The 25,849-nt window shown below is 42.1% G+C and overlaps 1 protein-coding gene across 4 annotated transcripts; it reads right to left on the bottom strand.

The window, feature by feature from the left end:
- Nucleotides 1-1,201: 1,201 nt before the first annotated feature.
- Nucleotides 1,202-25,074, bottom strand: DDX19B (DEAD-box helicase 19B). Of its 4 annotated transcripts, none has more exons than XM_035725073.1 (12): nt 24,974-25,074; nt 16,395-16,443; nt 15,494-15,547; nt 14,601-14,736; nt 14,096-14,188; nt 11,609-11,711; nt 10,718-10,832; nt 8,215-8,392; nt 7,620-7,857; nt 6,919-7,081; nt 6,252-6,443; nt 1,202-5,832 (listed from the first exon to the last, which is right to left on the bottom strand). In XM_035725073.1, exons 1-12 carry the CDS (start codon nt 25,043-25,045, stop codon nt 5,771-5,773), a joined length of 1,455 nt encoding a protein of 484 aa, XP_035580966.1. In that variant the 5' UTR covers nt 25,046-25,074; the 3' UTR covers nt 1,202-5,770. The 4 variants fall into 4 exon arrangements, with proteins under 4 accessions (XP_035580966.1, XP_035580965.1, XP_035580968.1 ...); XM_035725072.1 differs by lacking the exon at nt 24,974-25,074 and adding an exon at nt 22,742-23,139; XM_035725075.1 differs by lacking the exons at nt 11,609-11,711; nt 24,974-25,074 and adding an exon at nt 22,742-23,113.
- Between the last annotated feature and the right edge of the window lie 775 nt (nt 25,075-25,849).

Genomic DNA, 25,849 nt, shown 5'->3' with positions numbered 1-25,849 from the left:
GAAGACATCCCAAGTGCAAGTGTCAAAGTGGGCAGCTTCTACAACCGTGTAGCTCAAAAACTGGGTCTTGGTATAGATTTTGGAGTTGCCAGCAGAAAGCAAGCCAGAGGAATGAACAAGATTGCCCACAGTAGAGAAAGAGGAAGAAATGCCTTAAAACAAGAGCTATGAGGAGCACTCACATTTAAGAGGTAAATAAAAAAGCCTACCAAGGAGACAAGAGAAGGGGCCAGAGTGAAGCAAGACCAGTGAGTGTGGTGTGTCACGTTAGTCACCAGAAGAGTGGTTAGAGGAAGGGACTGTTACAGTGCTAAATGCTGTTGAGGAGTCAAATATAATTCAGAAGTGTTTTTTAGGGGCTCCTGGATGGCTCAGTTGGTTGAGTGTCTGGTTTCAGCTCAGGTCGTGACCTCAGGGTCATGAGATCAAGCCCTGTGTTGGGCTTTGCACTCAATGGAGAGCCTGCTTCTCTTGCCCTCTTCCTCTTCCCCTCCCCCTACTCCTTGAGTATAGTTTCAGTTTTGCAAGTTCCAAAAGAATATGGAGATGGATAGTGGTGGTGGTGGCTTTACAACATTATGAATGTATTCAATACACTGTATACCTAAAAATGGTTAAGATGGTAAATTTTGTGTATATTTTACTGCTACTACCACTACACACACACACACACACACACACACACACACACACACACACACACACACACACACACAGAGAAAAATTGAGGGGAGGGGGAACCAGCTAGTGGGGTGGGAGAGGTTGAATATATGAGCGGGAATAGATGGAGCAAGTCCTTAAACAGCCACAGGAGAGGGAATTTGGTGCACTGGTAGAGAAATTTAAACAATAGGGACTTCTTCCATTGTAATAGGAGGGAGAGGGAAGGATAGGTGTGCTTGGGGAAAGGTCTGGTGGCAGAAAGCTGAGGAAGTTTCCTTGTGTTGATTGTTTACTCCAAGTATGGAGATAATGGAGTTGGAAGGTGGAGGTGAGTGGAAGTCTTAAAATGGTCACTGGACAGAGTGGAAGAGTTAACCTGAAAGGACTAATGAGGGGCACCTGGGTGGCTTCGTTGGTTAAGCATATGACTCTTGGTGTCAGATCAGGTTTTGATCTCAAGGTTGTGAGTTCAAGCCCTGCGTTGGGCTCCACGCTGGGCTGGAGCCTACTTAAAAAAAGGACTAATGAACCAGGAGGCTAGAGATACTCAACTGTTTCTGAGGTTGTCCCCTCCATGGGTGTTAAAGACGAAATCAGATGAACAGAACAGTATTTGTCCCTCTAGCATAACCTTACTTTAGAAACTAAAACAGTGCCAAAACACTGGGACCTATTTTTGTTAAACCTGGATTCAATTGGCATTGGTTTATCAGGACATTTCTTGTGTAAATTTAGAAGCTGTTGGTGTCTGAGAGGAACACAGACCAGAGAACACACCTACCACACTTGACCACACACCTGACCAGAGGTGACTCTTGTTCTTTCAAGTCTAAGCATGGGGATGTGTGCTCTCAGGGACAAGCTAACCTGAGACTACTTGGCTTTGCTCCAGTTGGAGAATTCCAAGGATGGTGGAAGCATGTGGATAAAGATAGAACAGTACAGTTCTATCTTTATGTGTACTGGTACTTCCAGGAGAGTTCCATTTAAATACCGCCCCCCACCCCACCTTCTTAAGGGAGCTGACAGTAGCCCTGGGCTATAGATCTGCATGAACAAAAGATCTGCCATCCTGCCTGAGAGAGATGGCTAAAGTGGAAAAGAGAATGATCTCACCTGAGCAGCTGATACCCAAACAGTTACCAATCTCAAACCACATCTAATATTTTCCTCCACCTACTCCTATCACCTGTCTTACAATTAGAACTACTATGGAGAAACCCCTTGCTCCGATGAATACTCACACCAGAATGGTTTCTAAGCCGAGGCAGAAGCATCTAGCAATGGGCTGGAGGATGAGAGGGCATAGGTATTGAGTGTGACAAATACCCTCCAAGCAGATCTCCACTTGGTCTGACTTCCAACAAAGTGTTTGAAGCTATTCTGGGAAAGCCCTGTCCCAGATTCAGGATTGGGAAAGCAAGGTACTGGAGTCTCCTAGCATAAGCCCCTCTGGTTCCCTTACCTTCATTGTGTCATTTTTGGAAGATGCTGCACTCTGATTCAATCAACAGAATAAAGAACAATACTCAAACAGAAAAAGCCAAGTCAGGTAAAACTGCAGAGTTCCTAAGAATGTGACATCTGTGTCTAGGATCAAGAGAAACCTGAAGACCCCTGAAATCTACAAGATGTTGAAGAGGGGCCAAGTCCCTGCTTGCAGAGGTGACAGGCCTGAAATCATACATGCTATATGAGACTCACCCCTGATGCATCTGTTCTTTCCAAACCTTCCCTTTGGGTTTCTCCCCAGAATTTTATACAGTGGGTCTTTTCGAGCCACAAATCCTTTTTGGAATAACAAGTAGGTATAAAAGCCCATCATTTTTGCTGTGATATCCCTCCAGTTCACTTCTTTTGTGCTTTCAGTACAACCAATGGCACCTTGGCACTTGCTTTGTGATGGGACTGATGCGATCATCCTCAGACTGTTTTCTCAGATGCCTGCCTTTTCCAGCTCCAATATATCCTACATACCTCTGCTAGACTACCCCCCCCACAAAAACCCCCACCAATTTCATCACTTCCTTTCTGTGATTTAACAATCTGTGACTGTTCACTAATAAATCCAAACATTGTTCAATCAGGTTTTCGTTTTGTACCTCATGAGACTTTTCTCTGTCCACATGGAGAAGCTGCTCTCCTCACTGCCCTTCTGGGATTTATCCTGGAGAAGTAAATTTAGTTCCACTGCCTGTGGCACTCTTCTTGTCACTTTTGTCTCAGAAGCAAACTCCACTCCTCCATGAAATCTCTAGCCTAAGAAATCCTTACCTTCTGAATACCAGTGGCACTGAATAAAAACTGCCTTCATGTTAAATAAACAAGATGAAACAAAGGGAGAAGACCTGCTTTCAAGGCCTCTTTGTATTTCTTTCCTAGGACTAGAAAAATAGAACATGAGGACTTTGTTTTTACTGGCATCTACCTTCTTTCTAATTAGGTAACCAGTATTCTCCAGGATTATACCAGCAGGAAAAAAGGAACGTGAGAAGCCCTGTGGCAACTGAGGAGGGCCCTTGGCCTACAGAGACATCACAACTGTTCATGCTGGAGCAGTGTCAACTCTGAAATGGAATAGTAGTATCAGGTGATAACTAACCTGTGGAATCATAAATGTCTCCGCTTAGGCATGATCACTAATACTGGCAACCCAAAACATACTGGTTTTTTATACTCATTAATGGTGTCCTGGTAACATGCACACTTCATAATTAGATTCAGTTAACATCAATAACAAATACATCAACAGTTGACTACTTATGCACACAGCCATTCAATGACACTCCAAAAAAACCCAATAAAATCCACTGTTTATGGATAATGAACATATCTAGAATCTTCCACTGGACCAAAAATCTCCTTTTCCAAGTGAGTTTCTCTGTTTTAGGACAGTTTATCATTCCATACATGGGAACTTACTAAAAAAGAGTAAAAAAAACTTGGGACTGAAGCTTATCAAGGGCTCAGTACATTTCAGTACACTGATGTCTCAAGACAACACACAGTCACAGAGGCTGTGGACCACTGAGCCCTGGGAGCCAAGCTCTGACAGGGATGAATATGGATTGTGAAGAAATATGGACTGCAGTGATACTGGGGTGACATTGCAGAGCCATCCATAACAGTGAGTCTTACCTTATTAAAAGACATTCCTTTGGGAGTCTGTCCCCAGGAGAATGCATTTAAACTCAAAATATGGCATATACTTCATAGACTCCATGAAACCCATCTAGTGAATTCTTAGAGGAGTCCAAGCCCCCAAATTCAGAACTGTTGATCTAGATTTCTGCCAGATACCTATTTACTTCTACTACTTAAAAGTCTGAAGCCTATCCCTTCCCATTTTCCTGCTTAGATTTAGGGCTATGCAGTAGACAGATTATAAATGTTGTGAGAAGTGAGGAATGTAGGTCAGCCTGCAGTCTTGTGAGGAGTCAGTACTCCTTTTTAGTTATTGCCTTTGTTTTAGTTATTTCAGGGTTGGTCCACAGCACTGCAGAAGATGGGAAACAAAAATTTCTTCTCTTTTTACAAGATTCCCAAGGTGGGTCAGAGTTGGCCAGAAGCAGAGAAGACTCTATAGTCAAATGCCTGCTGGGGAAATGCGGCAGGATTGGCAGTCTGTTGGTCTCTCTGCAGTATCTGTAATGTCAGATTTAGGAAACCACCTGGAGGCTGGCATTGGCCCCTTTCCTTCCCAGGAAACAGATCTGGCCCTAAAACATGGAAACATTTATAAGGATAGTCTGGGATTGGAATAGTTCTCATCACAGAAAATCCCTCTTCCAGGGCTGGGCCTAGACAAAGTAGCCATTCTGTACCAAGGTCAAAGAGCTGGAGAGGACTCCTTGTGGCTGGGGTTTCAGTTTCATCTCATCCTTGCTCTGTAATTCCGTGGGTACCATCAGCCTTGGCCAGGTATGAGGAATTGTCCGTTACTAATATTTGCTCTGACTATTCTGCACAAAGATGCCCAGTAAGGAGGGAGCCAAGTCCTTGGCAGTTACTCCTGCAGTGCACAGGTGAATGGCCATAGTCCTTCTAGTCCCTTATTGCACTCTGTATTCCAAGAACTGTGAACACAGACGTTCGGAATCACTTTACAACCAAGACACCAGATATCTGAAATCATACCCCAGCTCTGACAAATCTTGCCTTCTGGGATCTGGAGACAAAGTAAGTTATTTGTGACTACTGCTGATCACTTCTGGAGCTGCCTTGAGGCTGGCCATGAGTGACCTGAAGCCACAATTTTCACTGAAGATCCAAACCTTAGATCACCTTTTATTTGCCTGGGGCTCTAAGGGGTCAAGGTAACATTAGGGATTATAAAAAAGATGCTGCAAGTGCCTGTGAGCCCAGGTTGTGCGGCAAGCTAGGGGGCCACCACAAACACTCCACAATGATTTGTCCACAGGCCTTGCTCAAGCACAGGCAAGAGACCTACCAGTAATCAGATATGCACCATACACAGGTTGCACCTGCTGATGAGAACCAGGAGGTTGTGGTCCTGCAACACAAATCTGCATACACCATAAGTCCCAGGGTGGCATTTTGGTCCATGCTTAGCAAATCCCTTCTTGCTGTGGGCATCAGGACAGAGGGAGCTGACAATACTCAGATGAGCTGTCCCACCCCAAATCCAAAGCACCAGCTCAGAGGCCTCATGCCATACTCCAAACATGATGGCTGGCTTATACACCTATCCTACTTGGGGCCTCTGTGTCCCTCTTCACCTCTGTCTGGTAGCTGTCCTGAACACTCCTGTCCAGAAAATAGGCAGGGGCTGCCACAGGAATCTTGAGCAAGTGATTAGCGACAACATCAGGATGGGGAAGAAGCTGGCCAAAAAACGGAATTTCCAAAAGGTAAATTTCTGTGTATTCACGCCTAATCCTTAGAAGTTGTGTAAACAATTTTTTTCTACCTTCCCCCATCAGTTGCACAATTTTTGTCTAGTCCAAACGTAATTTAAAATGAGGTAGGTAGTTTCTCTCTCCTCTGCCTTTGTCTTTGTGGTGACTGTCGAGGCCTGTGCCGTGAAAGCACCGGTCTCCCGTGCAGGCGGAGTGCCGGGGTGGGCACTGGCGACTGGTGGAGCGTCTCAGTTGGCGATCTTCTCAATCTCATCCAAATCATCCGTGTCCAATCTTTCTATTTTCTTATCTGGGGAGAAAAACGAGAATTCAGAGAGAAATCAACGTGGGGCTCCCATGGAGACACACCCCTAGGGAAGGGAGAGCACGGCAGGGAGAGGGGAAACACACACGGTTCTGCCCAGCCTAGGAACGGGGCCATGCCTCTGGCCACAGCCATCTTTCCCTTGACCCCAAAGACTCCCGGTGCCTGCGCGAGGGACAGAGCCCTAGGCCCTTCAGCCTGGCCAGGGGGGCACTATCATTCGAGTCCCTGGCCCTGAAAACTCGCCAGGTGTGCTCTGAGACTTCCATACTGTAGGAAAGGAGGGGACTGTTAACAGGGACACAGGCTTCTCTCAGGGCCACGGGAGAACCCCCTTTCCTCCCCTCCCTTGGACTTCCCCTGTAAGGAAAGGGCCCTGGCGGGGGCCACTCCCAAACACTCACTAAAATGCTCCTGGATTCTGTTGAGGATGTTCATGCTGTGCTTGCTGTCAACCATGTTCACTGCCAGGCCCCTCTTGCCAAAGCGGCCCGTGCGCCCGATCCGGTGCAGGTAGGTCTCGTTGTCCGGGTTCCCATCCTTGTCCACGGGGAGGTCAAAGTTGATGACGACAGAAACCTGTTCGACATCAATACCTGCATGAAAGACAGGTGGAGAGGAGTCAGGACGGGAGACGAAAACCACCGCCACCCAAGCGAGGCCGACACGCACCATCTTCAGGTGGAAGGAAGAGTCTGGGGCAGGCCGGCTGTGGGATTCGGGGATGGGGGCACGCAGCGGAACCCAGAGGGAAAAAGAGAACTTGGGCAGGTGCTAACAAAATTACACCGCCAGTGAGCGAGCCTCTGCTAGACACCAGTACCTGGAGATGCAGCCAGAACCTCAGTGGGGGCCCCAGAGAGAGCAAGCACCGTCCTGAACCAGTGAGATGCTGGTGCGTGGCCTTCCAGCATCGGGGCCCCTGGCTTCTGTGACGGTTCTTATCTGCTGGGGAATCCAGTCTCTCCAGCACCAACCCCACGTGGACTCCCTCAAACCAGGAGAGTGCCCCGTACAGGACGACTTCCCTGGCGACCCGGGGCCTGGCGGACAGACGCATTCCCTGCTCACCGCGGGCACACACGTTGGTGGTCACCAGCACCTTCTCTTTGCCCTCTCGGAAGCGCTCGATCACCGCAGCCCTCTGCTCCACCATCATTTCGCCACTCAGCAGGGCCACCTGGTGGCCTTCTTTTGAGAGCTCTGCTGCCAGCCAGCTCGCTGTTTTGCGGGTCTGGAGTGAACAGAATTGTTTTAAATGCATGTTTTTAATGTTTAAAAAAAAAATCTGCAAAAAAGTGGTTTACTGCCATTAAAGTACATGAAGACCTGCTGAGTTGAGTCAGCAGGAAAGGCTTACCAATTTCACAAATAATTTTAGCCATGTCCTTTTTTTTTTGATGAATTACTTAAATCATTTTAGTGTTCAGCTAGGAAGAGTGAGGTGTGAGCCAAAGGTCTTCATTCTCAAATAGTCTATATTCATAATGTTTTATAATTATTTCATTGGGTGTTATCTGGAGTATTTTCCAAGTTATCTCTAAGAAGTAGAACCAAAGAAGGTTCAATTCTTCACAGTCTTTCCCTCATAATTCATTACAATCTGAGAATACTCCCTGAGGCAGGTGGAGGCGATTCATCATTTCCTTTCTGGCCACACAGGGCACCTGGTCCTCCTCAGCACTGATGGGGAGCGGGCTGAGAGGAGGGGCAGGCACCCCCTCCAGTGCAGCTCCTCCCCCGGCAGCCCTGCCGCCTCCACTGCTACTCACATGGCAGAAGATCATGGCCTGAGCAATGGTGATGGCCCCGTAGAGGTTACACAAGGCCTGGAACTTCTCATCTCTGTTATTGCACAGGACGTAATACTGCTTGATGGTGTCCAGTGTCTCCTCCTCGCGCTTCAGTTTGATAATGTTTGGGTCTGGGACCACTTTCTGGGCAAATTTCCATACGGAGTCTTCGAAGGTGGCAGAGAAAAGCAGCATCTGGCAGTTCCTGGGCAGCATCCTGCAAGGGAAGACCCAGGTATGTGGCATGATCCCGAGTCTTTCCCTGGAAGGAACAGAAGAAAGCCGCCCCGGCTTGCATGGTCTACATGCCCAGGAAAGTGGCAAAAGGGGGAGGAGAACAGCAGGGAGGAGGTGAGTGCAGCCATGGGGCAGGAATGGGGCTGGTGTTAGATTCCTTAAGTCTCCTTCCTCAACCCACGGTCAGTGCTGATGAGGAAACAGCCCATCGAACAAATGCTTCCGGAAGTACTAAAGTAAAGAACCTGACAGGAGCAAGAAGAGGTGTTTGAAGTAAAAGGAAAAGATGCTGCAGATCAGGAGGCTGAGAAGTTCCTTTTGGCTCAAGAGTTCCTACCTCTGGATGCGGATGCTCTGATCTTGGTGGCCCTGAGTAGCTATCATCACGTCAGCCTCATCCAGAACAAACACCTTGATCTTCTTGGGGTCGATGAACTTGAGCTTGGCGCACCAGTCCAGAACAGTCCCAGGGGTGCCAATGACAATGTGTTCACTGATCTTCTGACCTCTTTCCACTGTGGAGACAAGATGTTTTCTGTGGGTATTTCCATGGTAAAGCCAGCTTTCCTCTCTGAGAAAATCTAAAGCTATGATATATTTTAATGCAACTGTTTTGATGTTTGCATTAATATCTTAAGGAAAGGTTAAAATATCACTATAGTATTTAATAATGTTGAAAAAACATAGTAAGGATAGAAACAGTGACAAGATGAAAGCCTCTTCAGTAGTGTTCTTGTCCATTCTTTGTAGTCATCCAGTTCTCTTTCAAGGAGGATCTGTTATCTTTCTTTCTTCTCTGTCAGCATCATTCCCCCAGCCCGAGGTTGCACTTCCTCACAAGCGCTCTCCAGTGCGCTCTGCCCCTCAGCTATCCTGGCATCTACATCAAACAAGCCGGTTGCCTTTACACACCCCTTGCCCAGGTCAGAAAATAGGATTCATCATGAATGGCTTTGCTTTCTCAAACACAAACTGCTTCTCTTAGGTAAAGTGCTTCCCCAGACAAGACCTGGTGGGCCATGGCACGTTCTTGACTGTGTGTGGTTTGAAACTGAGATGTGGCTCTTCATTTTGAATTAGACGGCATTTATAGATTGAATTTAAGTCCTTTAATTACAACCTTGAGCTGACATACACAAACTCCCTCTAATCAATGCCAAAATTTTGTCCAAGTGTGAATGTTGAGTTAATTCAAAGCCAATAAATGCTGCTTCTTCCTTCTGTTAAACAAACCAATTACTGTCTCCCACAACAGTTACTCAGACTCTGGCATTCTAACTTCAACCCAAACTGCAAAATTTTAAATGTATTATGATCATCTTCCACTAAGTTTTATAATCTTACTACTTTTTACAAGCAACTTCAAGTTGGTATTGGGATATTGTACGCTGAGTGGATTTCTATGAGTCATAGTTACACGTGTTAAAGATTCATAGCCAAGCTTTCAACACTTTTCAAATTACTTAAATATTGTTAATTTGTTGCAAAACAAAAGTAGGAAAGATGAATAAAGAAAAAATAATAAAAATAAGCTCCAAACAAAAAACAAGACTCTTAAATACAGAGAACAAACTTTTTTGCCAGATGGGAGGTAGGTGGCGGTTGGATGAAATATACAGGGGATCCTTTACATTTATTACACTTATTTTGATGAGAACTGAGAAAAATACAGAATTGCTGTATCATTATATAGCTGAAACTAATAAAACACTCTGTTAATTATAACTCAGTTAAAAACATTAAATGCCAGAGTTAATTGTCATGAATATTCTAGAACATTTTTGTTCTTCTAATGACATTAAAAAGAAATTAGGCAATTACACAAATCCAGAATGTGCAGTATTTTATGAGCAACTGGTCTGGCCTGTTCAAAAAGTCAGAGGTAGTGGGGGGAGGAGGAGGTGGAGGGACTATTCTAGATTTAAAGAAATGTAAGATACACAACACCAAATGCAGTGCATACACACCAATTTGATCTTGGTTCAAAAACAAAACCGCCATAAAGACAATGGGACTTTTAGGATTATTGGGGAAAAATAAAAATGGACTAGATACTAGTTCTTAGAGAATCTGCTAATTTTCTTGGTTGTGATAAGGGTTTTGTGGGTATGCTTAAGAACGTCCTTATTATGAGATGCATGCTAAAGTATTTATTTAAAAAAATTTTTTTTAAAGATTTCTTTAAGGGACACCTTGGTGGCTCAGTGGGTTAAACATCTGCTCTCAGCTCAGGTCATGATCCCAGGGTCCTGGAATCGAGTCCCACATTGGGCTCCTTGCTCAGCACGGAGCCTGTTTCTTCCTATCCCTGCTGCTCCCCCTGCTTGTGCTCTCCCTCTGACAAATAAATGAATGAATGGAATCTTCAAAAAGAAAAAAAAAAGATTTTTTAAGTAGGCTCCACTCCCATTGTGGAGCACCATGTGGGGCTTGAACTCACAACCATGAAATCAAGACCTGAGCTGAAATCAAGAGTCAGCTGCTTAACCGACTGGTAGCCATCCAGGTGCCCCAAGATTTTATTTCCAAGTAACCTCTACACCCAATGTGGGGCTCAAACTCACAACTCTGAAATCAAGAGTCACATGCTCTCCTGACTGAGCCAGCCATGTGCCTCCATTCTAAAGTATTTAGGAGTAAAGATCCACAGCATCTGCAGTTTACTTTCAAATGGTTCCCCCAAAACATACACACACATATAGAGTAAATTTGGCAAAATGTTTAATTTTCGAATCTAGGTGAATTGTTCATTTTTATTATTTCAACTACTGTATGTGTTTTGAAATTTTTTAAATAGAAGTTGTTAGGTTAATGAATTAGGATCACATGTTCATACTCACATTTATTGCCTCGGACAGCATAAGCTAGCTTCAGTTCAGGGTAAAATTTGCCCATCTGCTCAATCACTTTTCCCGTTTGAAGGGCGAGCTCATAAGTTGGGGAGAGGCACAGACACTGGCAGGGAGAGAGTGCAGAGTGAGATCTCAAGGGCAGTGGGGGATCACCATCAGGACTTACTCCTCCAGCTAAAGCTGAAGAAGAGCATGTAAATTAAAGTGCAGGCCATTTGATTCTTTAAGCTGCAAAGTCTTAAGTTAGAATTCGTAAGGGTTAGAACTCTGGCTGGGTAAATACACTTGAAAGTAGCTATTGGCCACAGGAATACAAAAACCCACATGAGAGCACAGATCTGAAATTCCAGGTGGAGATTAGCTTTCTTTTCACTTACTCAGAAAGTTCTCAGAACTTTCCAATAGTTGTAGATGGTTGTAGATGGCAGAGGTTTTTTCTTTCTTTTTTTTTAAAGATTTTATTTATTTATTTGACAGAGAGAGAGAGAGAGAGGGAACACAAGCAGGGGGAGTGGGAGAGGGAGAAGCAGGCTTCCCGCCGAGCAGGGAGCCCGACGCGGGGCTTGATCTCAGGACCCTGGGATCATGACCCAAGCCGAAGGCAGATGCTTAACGACTGAGCCACCCAGGCGCCCTAGAAGAGGTGTTTTTTTTTTTTTTTAAATAAAGGTGCCAAGCCTGTCAGCAGTATCTCAGAACTGGCAAACCATGGAAAGGGAATAGGATGCATGTTGCTACTGGAAGATCAACCATATTGTTTGTGCTATAGACGAGGTGTTCTGGTTTATGTAAAAAGTAATATGCATCTTGGCTTTTAGTCCATCAAATGTAATTTCTAGCTACACATTAGCAGAAAATCCAAATTTACCAAGCCCTTACCTGGGGGTATCTGTTTGCAGGTTCTACTTGGCTGAGCATGGCCAACACAAAGGCAGCTGTTTTACCAGTGCCAGACTGAGACTGGGCAATTAAGTTCTGTGGGCTGCACAAGAAAACAAACTGTTTAGGGGCTTAAATCTCAAGTATCCTTTTAGTTAATAACAATGAAGAATAAATTAGTTTATGGAAGGAGGCTTTGATTTCTGCAATAGTTACACATGCTTGCCCCACAAACACAAAGCACCACAGAGAGAAGACTGGTGGGATTTAAAGCACTCCATATCTTTTACTCTCAACACAGCAGCCAGTGATTCTTTTAAATGTGAGTCAGCACATGTCAATGCTCTGCTCAAAAGCCTTCCAGTCACTCCCCATTTCGTTCAGAGTAAAAGTAAAAGTCCTGCATTACAGGGTCCTACCTGATCTGGCTCCCTAGTAGTTCTCTGTTCTCAGCTCCTACCACCTGCTTCCTTACCCACCCCACCACAAAGGCCTTGGTGCTGCCCCGAAAGCATGCCAGCCATTCCCCCATCCCAGGGTTTTCTGTACTCTGCTGGGACCACTGTCCCCAAATGACATGTCAACTCTCTCTCCTTTCAGGCTTTGCTCACACATCACCTACTTGATGAGATCCTACCCTAAGCACTTGATTAAAATTGCAGCCTACTTTGAAATGCCTTAAAAAATGAGGTATTGGTGGATAGCTATGTGATAAAGTACAGTAAAATGTTAGTGAGTGTCTAGGTGATGGACATATGGGTGTTCACTATAAAATCCTTTCAACTTTAGGGCACCTGGATGGCTCAGTTAGTTAAGCATCCAACTCTTGATTTTGGCTCAGGTCATGAGATCTAGCCCTGTGTGGGGCTCTGTGCTGGGCATGGAGACTGCTAAGATTCTCTTCCTCTCCCTCTGCCCCTCCCCACCCCACTTTAGTGCTCTCTCTCTACTCTCAAAAAAAAAAATCCTCTCGATTTTGTTTTTTGACAATTTTCATAATATAATGTTGGGGGAAAATTGCAGTCAGTTCCCTTGGTATTCCTGATCTCCCTTATTATGCTCTTTTTCTCATTAGCATTTATCACTTTTTTTTTTTTAAGATTTTATTTACTCATTTGACCCACAGAGAGAGAGCACAAGCAGGGGGAGTGGCAGGGAGACAGAGGGAGAGGGAGAAACAGGCTACCCACTGAGCAGGGAACCTGATGCGGGGCTTGATCCCAGGACCCTGGGATCATGACCCGAGCCGAAGGCAGATGCTTAACCCACTGAGCCACCCAGGCGCCCCAGTATTTATCACCTTCTTTAAAAACAGCTTTTAAGTGTACAATTCAGTGGCATTAATTACATTTACAACTTACTGTCTAACATACTATATACTATATATCTTATTTATTTTTAATAAAAATACATTTAATAAATTTAATAAAAATAATCTATACTCAAGATTAAGCTCCTTACAGGCAGGAATTTTGGTCTGCTTTGTTTACTAATGTAACCAAATGCCTAGAATAGTATCTGTTACATACCTGTACTCAATACATATTTGTAAATGAAGAAAGGTACTAGATAATTCTCTCAGGTCTCTTCTAACATTGATGATTTAAAAATTGAACATACTTAGAGGTGCATAAATGGAATATTTATTTGTTTCACATTGGTCATTCGTATTTATAGATCTTAATGCTTTTCATAGATGCTCAAAGTGTCAAACTAAAAAGAGACATTATTCATCATGAAAAAAGTCACTATTAAGACAGAGAACAAAGAAAAAGAAAATACAGACCTAAAATGTCTATTTTTAGACTATATAAGAGGAGTTTCAGGATTTAGGATTATATGCAGTACAACTTTACATAATCATATATAATGTAGGGATCAGTTTTTATAACAAGTTCCGCATGCTCTTGAATGTTCTTGCTCAAAATGTCTGAAACTAGCAACATCAACATCACTTTAGAAGCTTCTTAGAAATAGTGAACCTCAGATGGACTGAAATGAGAATCTGCATTTTAATAAATTCCTAGGAGATTCATGTGCCTATGAAAGTATGAAAAGCACTGCACTACAGAACCGCCTTAGTAATTACCCTATTCTGGTTTCCCAGAATCCTATTTGGTTTTTGTTTACTATATTTGACACAATACATTTTATATATCCATCTTATGAAAGCATGGTGTATATGAATGATGAATGTTTATTTACAAACGTAGAAAGATGATCATCTAAGTTTTTAAAAAGCATTTAAGATTTCATATGGTTCCATTTTTTTAAAAAAGGTATAAATATGTGAGTTTATGTAAAAAAAAGTTTATAAGTCTCTAAATGTTAGTATAGTGGGTGGGAGAAGATTACAAGCAATTTTTCTTATTTTTTATTTTCTAACTTTGCTAAAATAAGCATGTATTATCAGTATAGTTTTTTTAAAATAGAAAATTAAAAAAATGGAAAATTAAAAATGGGATAGAGTTGTATCAGGACACATACGGCTCAGCAAGCATCAAAGGCAGTGCGTTCTCTTGTATCTTGGATGGACGGTTAAAGCCCATGGCATAGACTCCCTGGAGAAGCTGTGGTTTCCTGGGAAAACAGAGATGAAAGTCACTGTCTCTTTGGTTGAGGAACGAACCCAAATATCTGAGGGATTTTTTTCCTCTCTTTCTTACTGTTGTTACACACAGTTTACTTACAACTAATAATACTTGAATTGTGCACTTCGCACAATTCACATTACCTGGAAATTTTACTTAACAGCCCAAAGCAGCTAAATTCTTTGATTAAACTTGTATTAGCGAGCAGCAGCTCTTTCTGCCCATGGGTCCTGTGCTCCTGCTTTAATAAAATCACCTTTTTGCATAAAAAAAAGTAAAAAAATAAACTTGTATTAGCTAAAAATGTTCTGTGATAAAATATATATACACATATACACAAACATAATAGGCCTAGGGTCTCTATCTAACACAAAGGGGAGAGTCAGAAAGTAAACACTCACAGCCGAAGCTCCTCAAAGGACTTCACTGAGTAGAGCGGGGAGTTTGGGTCCCGCTGCAGGACTTCCACCTGGTTTGTGTTATCCACAAGGTTGCTTCTGATCAGCTTGTTGAGTAAGGACTGGGCAGCTCTGTCCTCTGTCAGGAAAAAGACAGCAAAGAATTTTATTTTTGTAATTTTTTTTGAGAGCAAAGAATTTTAAAAGGCCATGAAATCCACCATGAGCTCATCTGAATTCACTTGTCATTGGCATTTTAAGCACTAACATGTATTCATGCTAGGACTTCTAATTCAAGACATATCGTAATTTTGACTTATAAATAGAATTAAAATTGCTTTATTAAAGATTAAGATTTTGATACTGGTATCATGCAGTTTGGCCTCATACTCCTCTCCAGGACTCTATTCCAAACCCTCCTTTCTGGAGGTTATCTACTCTTCCTATGTCAGCCGAAGTACTTACTCCCCAATTTGTGCTCAATAGAAAATTGAAAATTATTAGCTTGGCCCAATGGAAAAAAAAAACCCAGAAATTAACAAAGTTTGTATCTTGATATCATATAAGCTGTATGTTGTTATCCACCTTTAATGTGTCCAAATAGCATTAATTTTAGTAGACAATGGGGATGCAACTTAAAATTTCTTTTATAATGCCCTGTAAAAGATCATCATTCAGGGCATATTTCCTGCGGCTGTTGAAGTTCATCAATTGCTCAAAGTAAAATTTCTCTAAAATGTAAACATTGAGAATTCCTTAAACAACTATGTTGAGTGTTTATTAGCACTATGACTCCCACTGAAGTCAAGCCAAGTTGGGTATAAAAATGAAGCCTTGTAACAATCTATTCTCTTAAGACTGTAGAACCTCATGGGTATAGCTCTAGGCTGTGTTACCTTTCTCTTCTTCATCTGCCTTCTCTGCATTAGCATTGGTCTTGACAACAGCACCTTTATCAGACACAAAGTGGCCGTCATTCAATATTACATCCCATACCCAACAGCTGAGACAATTCAAATTCTATGAGACACTAGAAATGTAAAGGCCTGGGGAGCAGAAAAATAAATGAGGAAACCAAGCCACAGATAAAAGCATTTTATTGTTCTTAAATAAACAAAGGTATGGAACAATGTTGCTTATATTTCAGTTCTTCCCTATTCTGAGTCCTCTCATGGTACATCAAACACTAATGGGACTTTCCCTCATAGCATCGGTATTTCTGAATGTTACAGAAAGATGACCACAGCAGGCAATGATCACAAACCACCTTGATGCTCAACAGAGGAGTATCTATGCAAACCATATTTCATCAGTATATGAACACTGTAATGCCATTAAGATTCTATGTATATAAACTGTTGTTTAATAGAAATGTATATTCAAACAACATTGTAGGTATGAAAAAATTACAGAAAAAGATTGTAAATGAATTTGGAATGAGGTTAATGTTACTATCCACCCCCCATCATATTATGTACATCAACAAAAATTTAATGGAAATCTTGGATTTTGGGTAGACATTTCAGAATGGCAATAGGTTAACTCTCAGGTTGCTCATACTTTTGTCTGTTGTATATTCTCATGGTCAGTAATATAAGTCAATTAGGTATCCTCATGCTTATTTTAAACACAATACAAAGCAAAACAATCCAGTTTAGTTCCCAAATCAAATGACTGCCAGTATCTGCCAGCCCCCTGCTTGGTAAATATATAATTTTTTTTTTTCCAGATAGTTATTATGTCAAAGCAGAAATACTAAAGGAAATCACATTTGTTTTCAAACTAGCTTTTACTCACCATTGGCATCTGGTTTGATTTTCTCTTCCTTAAGATGCAAGTTGCTCAACTAAATGGAGAATATGGGGGGAGGGGGGAAAGTGTCAGGAAAATCACTTGAAAGATTTTGAATCAACAGAGCCTCCCCAGTGAAGCTGGGGAGAAATGAGCTACTCTCAAGATCTATTCATTAAGTTGTTCTGATGGGCTCCTTTTGTCGACTAAATGAGTGAGAATAAACAAAATTTCCCATAAACATAGCAGTAGAAAAAAAAAAAACTGGTTACACAAATGACTCAAAATCCACACTCCCTAATTACAGTCCCTAGAGAAAATTATAATTTATGAGTTTGCTTAATGCCCTGATTACAAAGACTCTCTCAGTAGAATACCATTTGTCATTCTCTCATATTCCAAACAACAGGAAATTTTAAAAGATATTGGAAAATGCAATCACACTTCAGACAGAGAACATCAAGGTGGGAGGGCTGCAACAAAAAGCATCTGTGAATAGGAATCAGGTACGTTGCACGATATGTTTGAGCTACAGGACCACAACATGCTGATATGCACCCTCACATTCAGGTTGCCTTGTTTTTTGCCTTGTGGTGGAAGTCTAATATTTTAAACTGAACAGTCTGGGGCATTGTGGCACACTGTGTAATCAAAATACCTAGCAATCTGAAGTAGGAATACAAAGGAAGGGTCAGAGCAGAGAGACATTTCAGAGAAAGAATTATTTGGACTTTGATCAAACACTGTAAATTAGGCATATCCTGGTGGGACTTATCTCCTCTATTAGAATGAAAATACCCTTTTATTTGTCAGTTTCACCTCATAAAAGCTGGGGGGGTAGAAAATACCTTAAAGACAGGAGTATTTTTGTTTAATTGATCTTTAGACCTAGCACAAAGCAGGTGCTCTAATCATAAAATATTAAGTGGGGCTTAGGACATCATCTAGTGAAGGGGAAGAATGAAAATGGCTATTTCTTAAAGCACCACCTACATTGGTTATGTTTTGAGGTTCATTCTGCCTTTCCTCTAACTCCAGGAAAGGGGAAAGGCAAGAGAGAAATGAAACAAACGTCTGTTTTAATGTATGGTTAGTTGGGATGGAGGAACCACACTTCTATTGTTGGAAACTGAAAAGGGAGTTTCTGGTGTCTCTGCTTTGGTGTTAGGGGATGGGGAGTAGGGAGGAACACGCTGGAGAGACTGGCAAGAAAGGAAATGGCAAAAAAAGGAAATCATAAAAGCAGTAAAAATCCTTCATTAACTCCACATGATAGCAAATACACTAACAGACAATGAATATGAAGTGACCAGCACAGTGCATGATACACAGCAGGTGTTCAATATATTTTAGTCTTCTCTAAAACACTTCTTCACATCCTACCAACAAACCCTGTTTAAATGTAGTATCCAGGTCTATTAAGAGGGAGAGGGCGAGATTGCACGGCGGGGGAGAGAGACAGACAGACAAACATATAGACAGACTGCCCCACTTACTGGCAATATTTACAACAGTTAGGTTAATAGTACTCATTCCTAGGGTGATAACTGCTAGCTAAAACAAATGATAGGGCTGAGGTATAAATGAGTTAATGAAGTATAAATGAGTTACAAACATCTATTACTGTAAAACATTTTAATATTCAATGATAAAAAGGACAAACCATTCTTTTGTTGATATACTGTTCAAATTGAAGTTAACAGAGTAAAGTAACAGTTAAAGTAACTAAAATGCAATATGTAGTAAAGTTGGTAGTAACAATGTAAATGAAACCAACAGATATTTTGATTACAACGTATCAGGATTCTGGAGAGGTTCCAGCGGAATCTAAAAACAAACTTGCTCCTCACTTGGCTCTGAGGACCTCCAAGCCTGTAAAGCAGAGACAGTGAAGTCTGTATTACCCAGTGCAATGTGCGTGAACTGAACACTGAAACTTATATTGAAAGTATAGTTAGGGGCGCCTGGGTGGCTCAGTTGGTTAGGCGACTGCCTTCGGCTCAGGTCATGATCCTGGAGTCCCGGGATCGAGTCCTGCATCGGGCTCCCTGCTCAGCAGGGAGTCTGCTTCTCCCTCTGACCCTCTTCCCTCTCATGCTATCTCTCATTCTCTCTCTCTCTCTCAAATAAATAAATAAAATCTTTAAAAAAAAAAAAAAGAAAAGAAATTGCCAAGTGCCGGGCACTATCATTTAAAAAAAAAAAAAAAAGTATAGCTTTCTTAGTATAGCTTAGATACCTTCCTTTGCTCTATTTACTTGGACCAAAGAGGAGAAACCAATTTCTCTTGTAACTTCAAAAACCATTCTGAAATTAACCAAAAGGCAACAAAGCAAAAAATCCACTTTTTAATAGCCATATTTTCAATGCCTTTAATATTTTAGTTTTTAAGATATGTTAAAATAATTGAAAAAATAAAATAATTGAAAACTCTACAGTTACACATTGCATTTTATTCAAAAGCTACTTGAGAAAGGATTCTTGAGACATAAAAGATTTAAAGGTAAGTGAACTATACAGAATAGGGATTATCTTTGGCAAAATGGTGAAGTAGAGGACATAGAGTCATACGCATCAATTTTCTTATCTGTGTGTCCTCCTCTAAAAAGAAATCTCCCAAAGGAACAGAGGGGAACAAAGAGAGGAGCCACTGGAGGAGGAGGAAATAAATATAAATAGAATCTAGTATTTTCTTATCTAAAATAAATAATGAAGCTTAATGAATATTTAAAATACAGTAACCTTGCACTACACACATCACTGTCACCTATGTCATGCAGTGTCCTCAGTGAGAGTTCCATAAGGCCGAGGGTAACAGAGGCGTCTTTACTCATTTGCTCAGTTTTGGAATATTGTGATCTAATTTACTTGTGCATGGTTAAGTAGATTCACAAATCTTATCCAGGTTCAACTATCTAATCCATAGGATATGGACAACTAATTTAAAAGATTCCTGCAGGGACACCTGGGTGGCTCGGTTAAGTGTCTGTCTTTGGCTCAGGTCATGATCCCAGGGTCCTGGGATCAAGACCCACGTTGGGCTCCCTGCTTCTCCCTCTCCCCCCCCAATAAAATATTTTTAAAAACATTTTTAAAAAAAGGATTCCTGCAAAGGAACTGTGATTTATGGATAATAACAATTGCTATTACTTACGTAGCACTTATAACAAGCATGTCCATAACTCAATGAGATAGGTATTATGATTATCTCCATTTGGAAACTGAGGCACAGAAAGATTAAGCAATTTGCCCAAAGTCATATAACTAGTAAATGATGGACCCAGAATACAAATTCTAGACTGTCTGGCTATAAAGACTAAGGTTTTAACCTCTACAGAATGGTGCCTGTCATAGTTAATACTACTCTCATAGAAGATAATCATTTTAAGGATGATACAGTGGTGCAGCCACTCTGGAAAAGTCTGACAGTTCCTCAAAAGTTAAACATAGAGTTATTATATAATCCAGAAATGCCACTTCTAGGTGTATACCCAAGAGATTTGAAATGTCCACACAAAAACTTGTACATGAACAATCATAGTAACATTATTCATAATAACCAAAAAGTAGAAACAATCTAAATGCTCATCAATGGACACTGATGAATGGATAAATATGATATATCTAGACAGTGGACTATTATTTGGCAATAAAAAGTAATGACACCTACTGCAACATGGACAAACTTTGAAAATATAATGCTAAGTGAAAGCATCCAGACACAACAGACCACATATTGTATGATTCAATTTATATAAAATATCCAGAATAGGCAAATCTAAAGAGACAGAAAACAAATCAGCAGTTGCCAGAGAAGGGTGGGGAGAAGGCAGTGACTGCGAAAGTTTGAGGGAACTTTTGGAGGTGGTGGAAATGTTCCGTATCTTGATTGTGGTGGTGGTTACACAACTGAATGCCTTTGTCAAAATTCACTGAACAAGGGTGAGTTGTACTACATGTAAATTACACCTCAATAAACTTGACTTAAAAATTGGGCCAGTCCAAGAGATCCAACAGTCAACTAGTAAGAATTCTTGAAAGAGGGCAAAGGAAAAACAAAGGTGGAGAAATCAACAACGAAATATTTCAAGAAACTTTCTCATAACTTAAGGACAAGAATTTTCCAGATTGAAAGGACCCACCTGGAGCGCCTGGGTGGCTCATTCGGTTTGGCGGCTGCCTTCAGCTCAGGTCATGATACCTATACCTGGGTCCTGGGATCGAGCCCCGCATCTGGCTCCCTGCTCGGTGGAGAGCCTGCTTTTCCCTCTCTCTCTGCCTGCTGCTCTACCTACTTTTGCTTTCTCTCTCTGTGTCAAATAAATAAATAAAACCTTAAAAAAAAAATAGATGATACAACAGCCCACCCAGTGGCCAGCAAAATGGATGAAAAAAGACCCATACCAAGATTCATTATCATGAATTTTCTGTATACTGGAAACAAATAGAAGATTCTTCAGGATTACAAAGAGAAAAACAGGTCACATCAGGAATCAGAATGGTCTCAGACATTTCAATAACCAATAAAGAAGTCTAAAAGACAATGAAACAATGCCTTTAAAATTTGGTAGGAAATTAATTTCCAACCTACAGCTCTATACCCAGCTATCCAAATGATAGGGCAAAATAAGGTATTTCCAGAAATGCAACAGTATCATAAAAACAAAACTTCTGATACACCTCTAGAAAGCTGATGGGTGATTTCACCAAATCAATAAAGATGGAGAGAAGGGACATAGAAAGGAGGGGATCCAACACAAGAGAAGAGTGAATCCTCAGAATGAAGGTGAAGGGAAGTCTGCCCTGTTCCCCTCCAGTCACTGAAATGAGTTCTCTCTAAGCATAAGGAGAACTAGTCCAATATGAAGCAGGCTAAAAGACCTGGGGGAAATAGAATTAACAGAATACTTTTTTTTTTAACTAAAGATTTTATTATTTATTTTAGAAAGAAAGCGGGGGGGGAGGCTGAGGGGGAGAGAAACAATCTTAAGCAGACTACACGCTGAGCGTGGATTCCCATGTGGGGATCAATCTCACCACCCCAAGATCATGACCTAAGCTGAAATCAAGAGTCAGACGCTTAACTGACTGAGACACCCAGGCGCTCCAAATTAATACTTAATGTGTCTGAACATCCTGAGATAAACTAAACAATTAGCAAAGAGCTTGGGGTTGAGTTGGGATAAGAACCAAAAACATGAAGCAAAAATGCAAGGCAATTATAAATTCCAAGGAAAAACAAAGTTTTATAGGAAAGTAAAAGTATTCATAAGGTACTAATAATGTAAACATGAAATACTGATCTAACTAAAATTATAATGAAAAGGTAGGGAGTGGGAAGGTGTGCATCTGTGGTGGAAAAAGGATGGAGGAAAGAATCAAAATCAGAAAAAAAAATCAAAATCAGTAAATACCTAAAATTGAAAATTCAAAAACTAGCAGAACAAACATGCTATTTAGAGAACAAGGAGGTCAATGATGTAAATTAGTTTCAAGAAAACTATTAGTTGTTTCTGAGGAGGAAAAAATTGGTAGTGGTGGAACCAGTTTTTAAAACTATTTGACTCGGGGCGCCTAGGTGGCTCAGTCGTTAAACATCTGCCTTCAGCTCAGGTCATGATCCCAGCGTCCTGAGATCGAGTCCTGCAGCAGGGAGCCTATTTCTCCCTCTCCCACTCCCCCTGCTTGTATTCCCTCTCTCGCTGCCTGTGTCAAGTAAATAAAATATTTTAAAAAACTATTTGATTCTTTGAATTATGTGCATATATTATCAGTCATATAAAAAGTAAGAAAAAGTCCTTGTTCGCAAGAAATTCACAGAAATAAGTACTAACAGAAGTAGGTTCAAAGCACTATCAGAACTTAAGAGTGTTTAGGTGGAGGAATTAATTCTACATAGTCACGTTTAAGTCATATCTTGGTTAATGTGTGTGAGGCCCAGAATGAAGTTAAGGTGATCAGAAGAGGATTTACTACCAGGCCTACAGAATCGGTCATTCATCATCATTAAGCAAGCAAATACACAAAGATGAGTAAGCCACGGTCCCAGAGCCCAGAATCCAGAGGTGGAGAATGACACAAAGGTGATTATAATCCAAGTGGGGAGAGTGCAACAATCTACAATCAGTCTTGATTCCCGGAAGACAGGCGGCTGGACTCTTCATCCATGGGAGCACTCACCTGCTCTTATGTAACCCAGGAGGCGGATGGATAAACAAAGCCAGCTCAGGGTCCAGGCTCCATCCTCACATGCGCCCCATACCCGTCCTGACCAAAGTAGCGAGTGTCCTATCCAGGGGTGATCTCCGGACAAAACTGACCCCCTGACCCTTTTACGGCTGAAGCCAACTCACCGACTCGGCCGCCGCCTCCTGTTCGTCCACCGCCAGGGCCCACGAGTCGGTGGCCATGGTCCCAGGCGCCGGTGAGACGCTGGTGCTGGCAGACTCCCTGACTGGGGCGGCGCGATCGTGGGCTCCCTGGGATCGCAGCAAACCCAGCTCCAGCCCCACCGAGGGAGAAGTCATTCGCTCAGGCGCTGGGGACCGGAAGTGGCGCGCCGTAGTGACGTCAGATCTGCGCCCACCCAGCCGCCCCTCGCCCACTTCGAGCTGTAGTTTCCATCGCTTTCAGACCCCGAACCCTGACCCCTGCTTAGCTCAGGCTTTCTTCTCTAACGTCCAGAAACTCTGACTGCCAACTGGCTCTCCAACCCACGAGCAAAACCACTTTGCCACCCAGCACGCCGGCAGAGAAGCCCATATAGATTGACTATATCAAAACACAGAACCATTACAGATAAGGTAGTCACCAAAATGCGTATTGAAACAAGATCTTAAGGTTGGTCATTTTCAGTGTCCAGGGGTTGGCAGTCAGCCATGTCAAACACCATTTGGTTAAAAATTTATCCCGCAAACTATGTGGCAACACCACTTACAGGAATTTCACCTTCAAAAAATACTCAAGGAAGGTGCTAGGGAAATGTGTTCCAGGTAGAGGATCGGACACAAGAAAAAGCAAGGAGGTTTGTGTCTGAAGGACACAGTTCTTGTGGGGATTGATAAGAGCCAGGGATGAAGAGATTGGTAGGAGATAGAGGCAAAGGGCCACGCAAAGCGGCTTAATGGGCAAATGAGTTCATTCCAGGGAACTCTTCCCCATCTGTCGTGACTTTTGGAGTTAGCTGTGCCTGGGTTGGAATCCCAGCGCTCCCATATAAAAGTTGCGTGATTGGGAGAATTTTTTTAAAAGGAAAAAAATATCTTGGACTTTTAGAAGAGGTAAAATAAGGATTAAGTGTGACACTCCCTTTCCCTTAACTGGAAACAAACAAGGTTCTCTCCCCTTGTTACTTCACTATAAAGAAGCTGGGCATTTTCCTGCAGGCTGAGAAAATGAATCCCCACTTATCTCTCTCTGCCACTATTCTACTTCAGTAAGTTAATTTCAAGCAGTAGTAGGCTCTATGTGGGATTTTACCTGTAGAGTAAGAATGTTCAGAAAAGGGTAAAAGTTCCAGGCAATACTCTATTTGCCATGATTCTTTTTCTCCTGTACGCTTGAGGGGGTTCATTTGGTGAAGATTTTTTGGAACCTACAGGGGAGGATGTTCAAAAAGAAAAAGGCAAACACACAGCCAAAGAAGCCATGACCTACATCTCATCATATTAGAAGCAATCCTAGGAATATTTTGCCAGCAAAATTATATTGATCACAGGGTTAATGGAGGTTAAGGATTTTTTTTTTAAGTTTAATGAGGTTAAAAAAGAAATCATCCAAGGTGCAGGACTGTATATAATAGGATCCACTTGTGGAAAAGAAAACCCTCATGTGCTTGTAGATACTATAGAAAATGTATGAGATACACACAAATCTGCTAACAGTAACTGCTTCTAGTAAGGGCCTCTAGAAATCTGGGGTGGGAGAAGACTTCCTTTTCGTTCTGTACACTTCATCCTCTTAAATTTATTTTCCACGGGCATATTTTCCTTTTAAAACTGTATTTCAGACAAACAAAGGGAATAATATAATAAACACCTAGGTTCCCACCTTAGGGCTTAAGAAAGAAAACAATTAAGATTTGATCGAAGCCCCCAAGAGACAGCAGCTCTCCTGAATTATGGTGCTTATCCTTCCCATAAATGCTTTTTACCACATGTTGCTTTCTTTATAAAACAAAACAACCCAAAACTTAATAAGCATCAGGATGCTAGGGTCTCCTGTCTCCACCCCCAGATACCAGCACAACGTGAGACACCTGCTAAGAAGAAATCTGGCTTCCAAAGCCGAGCGTGGAGAGAGGAATCAAGGTTATAAGAGCAGCTGGATTAGAATGCAGCCTCCTGCATTTACTCCCACATGACCTTGGCAGCCTCCGTATTCTCTGAAGTCATGGTTAAGTACCCACTGCATCATTCAATGATTCAACAGTCAAAAGGTTATGTGATATAGTGATAGGCCTATGTCGAAGGCTTGATAAATATTAGCTATTGTTACTATTCTTGGCTCTCCCTTCCAGGGTGGGGGTGAGGAAGACGCCTAAATGTGGAAAAAAGGGTCTTGTTTCTAATCTCAGAGATACTCACATCGCCCACGGGCAAGGCAAGCGGAAAGCGCCCCAGGGCGCGGCCTCGGATGCGGCCAGCAGCCCCGGCCATTGCCCCACAGCATGGCGGTTACCTCCGCCAACGGCCACTCACTGCCCCAACCTCATTGGCTGAGGCCTGGAAGCCTGTCCGGCCAGCCAATCAGCGGAGGGGATGGCACAGGCTTGGGCAACCGTGCCCAGGTGCCCAGGGGCGAAAGGCTGAGTCTAGGCTCCAGCAAAGTGTCCTTTGTGCATTGAACTTTGTCATTTTTTGCTGAATATCCAGCTCCTTTGCTAGACTGGAAACTTTATGAGGGTAGAGCAGTGTCTGCATTCCTTAATGTTGACCTTCAGGGACTAATGCATAATTGATACCCATTTGGTGAATGACTAGATGAGAAATACACATACCCCAAGTAGGTCAAACTTTTAAGTCGTTATCTCTGAACAAATAGGTGAAGAAGCTCATTCCTAGTTTATGCCCTTGCTACTCCAAGTGTGATCCTCCTCCTCCAGCAGCAGCCACAGCATAGATATCAGTACCTAGCAAGCCCATTAGAATGTAGAATCTCAGGCCTCACTCCTAGAACTACTAAACCAGGATCTGCATTTTAAGATATCAGGTGATTTCTTAACAACTTATGGTCTGAAAAGTATTCGGTCACTCCCATTTGACCTGATAGCAAATAAATGAACGATCTAAGTCCATTTTATAGATGATAAAAATATTTTAGGTGCCATGGGAGAATTAGAATCTAGGACTACATATTTCCAAAACTAAGTTGTACTATCTTGAGCTCTATTAGCTTCCTCATCTCCCAAGAGGTTCAGCCAATGTTTTACTTCAGAGTGAGCCATGTATAGAGCATGGGCC

Source organism: Zalophus californianus, chromosome 17 (genome assembly GCF_009762305.2).
Source record: "Zalophus californianus isolate mZalCal1 chromosome 17, mZalCal1.pri.v2, whole genome shotgun sequence".
Lineage (NCBI taxonomy): Eukaryota > Metazoa > Chordata > Mammalia > Carnivora > Otariidae > Zalophus > Zalophus californianus.
Note: the sequence above shows the minus strand (reverse complement) of the source record. Positions and strands in the feature narration are given on the sequence as shown.

Coding starts and splice junctions, on each gene's coding strand:
- DDX19B (XM_035725072.1), bottom strand. CDS start 22,915: ATGACTTCTCCCTCGGTGGGGCTGGAGCTGGGTTTGCTGCGATCCCAG. Junction 15,548..16,394: donor AATCAAACCAGATGCCAATG/GTGAGTAAAAGC, acceptor TGTCTGATAAAG/GTGCTGTTGTCAAGACCAAT. Junction 10,833..11,608: donor CTGCAAACAGATACCCCCAG/GTAAGGGCTTGG, acceptor TCTCCCTGCCAG/TGTCTGTGCCTCTCCCCAAC.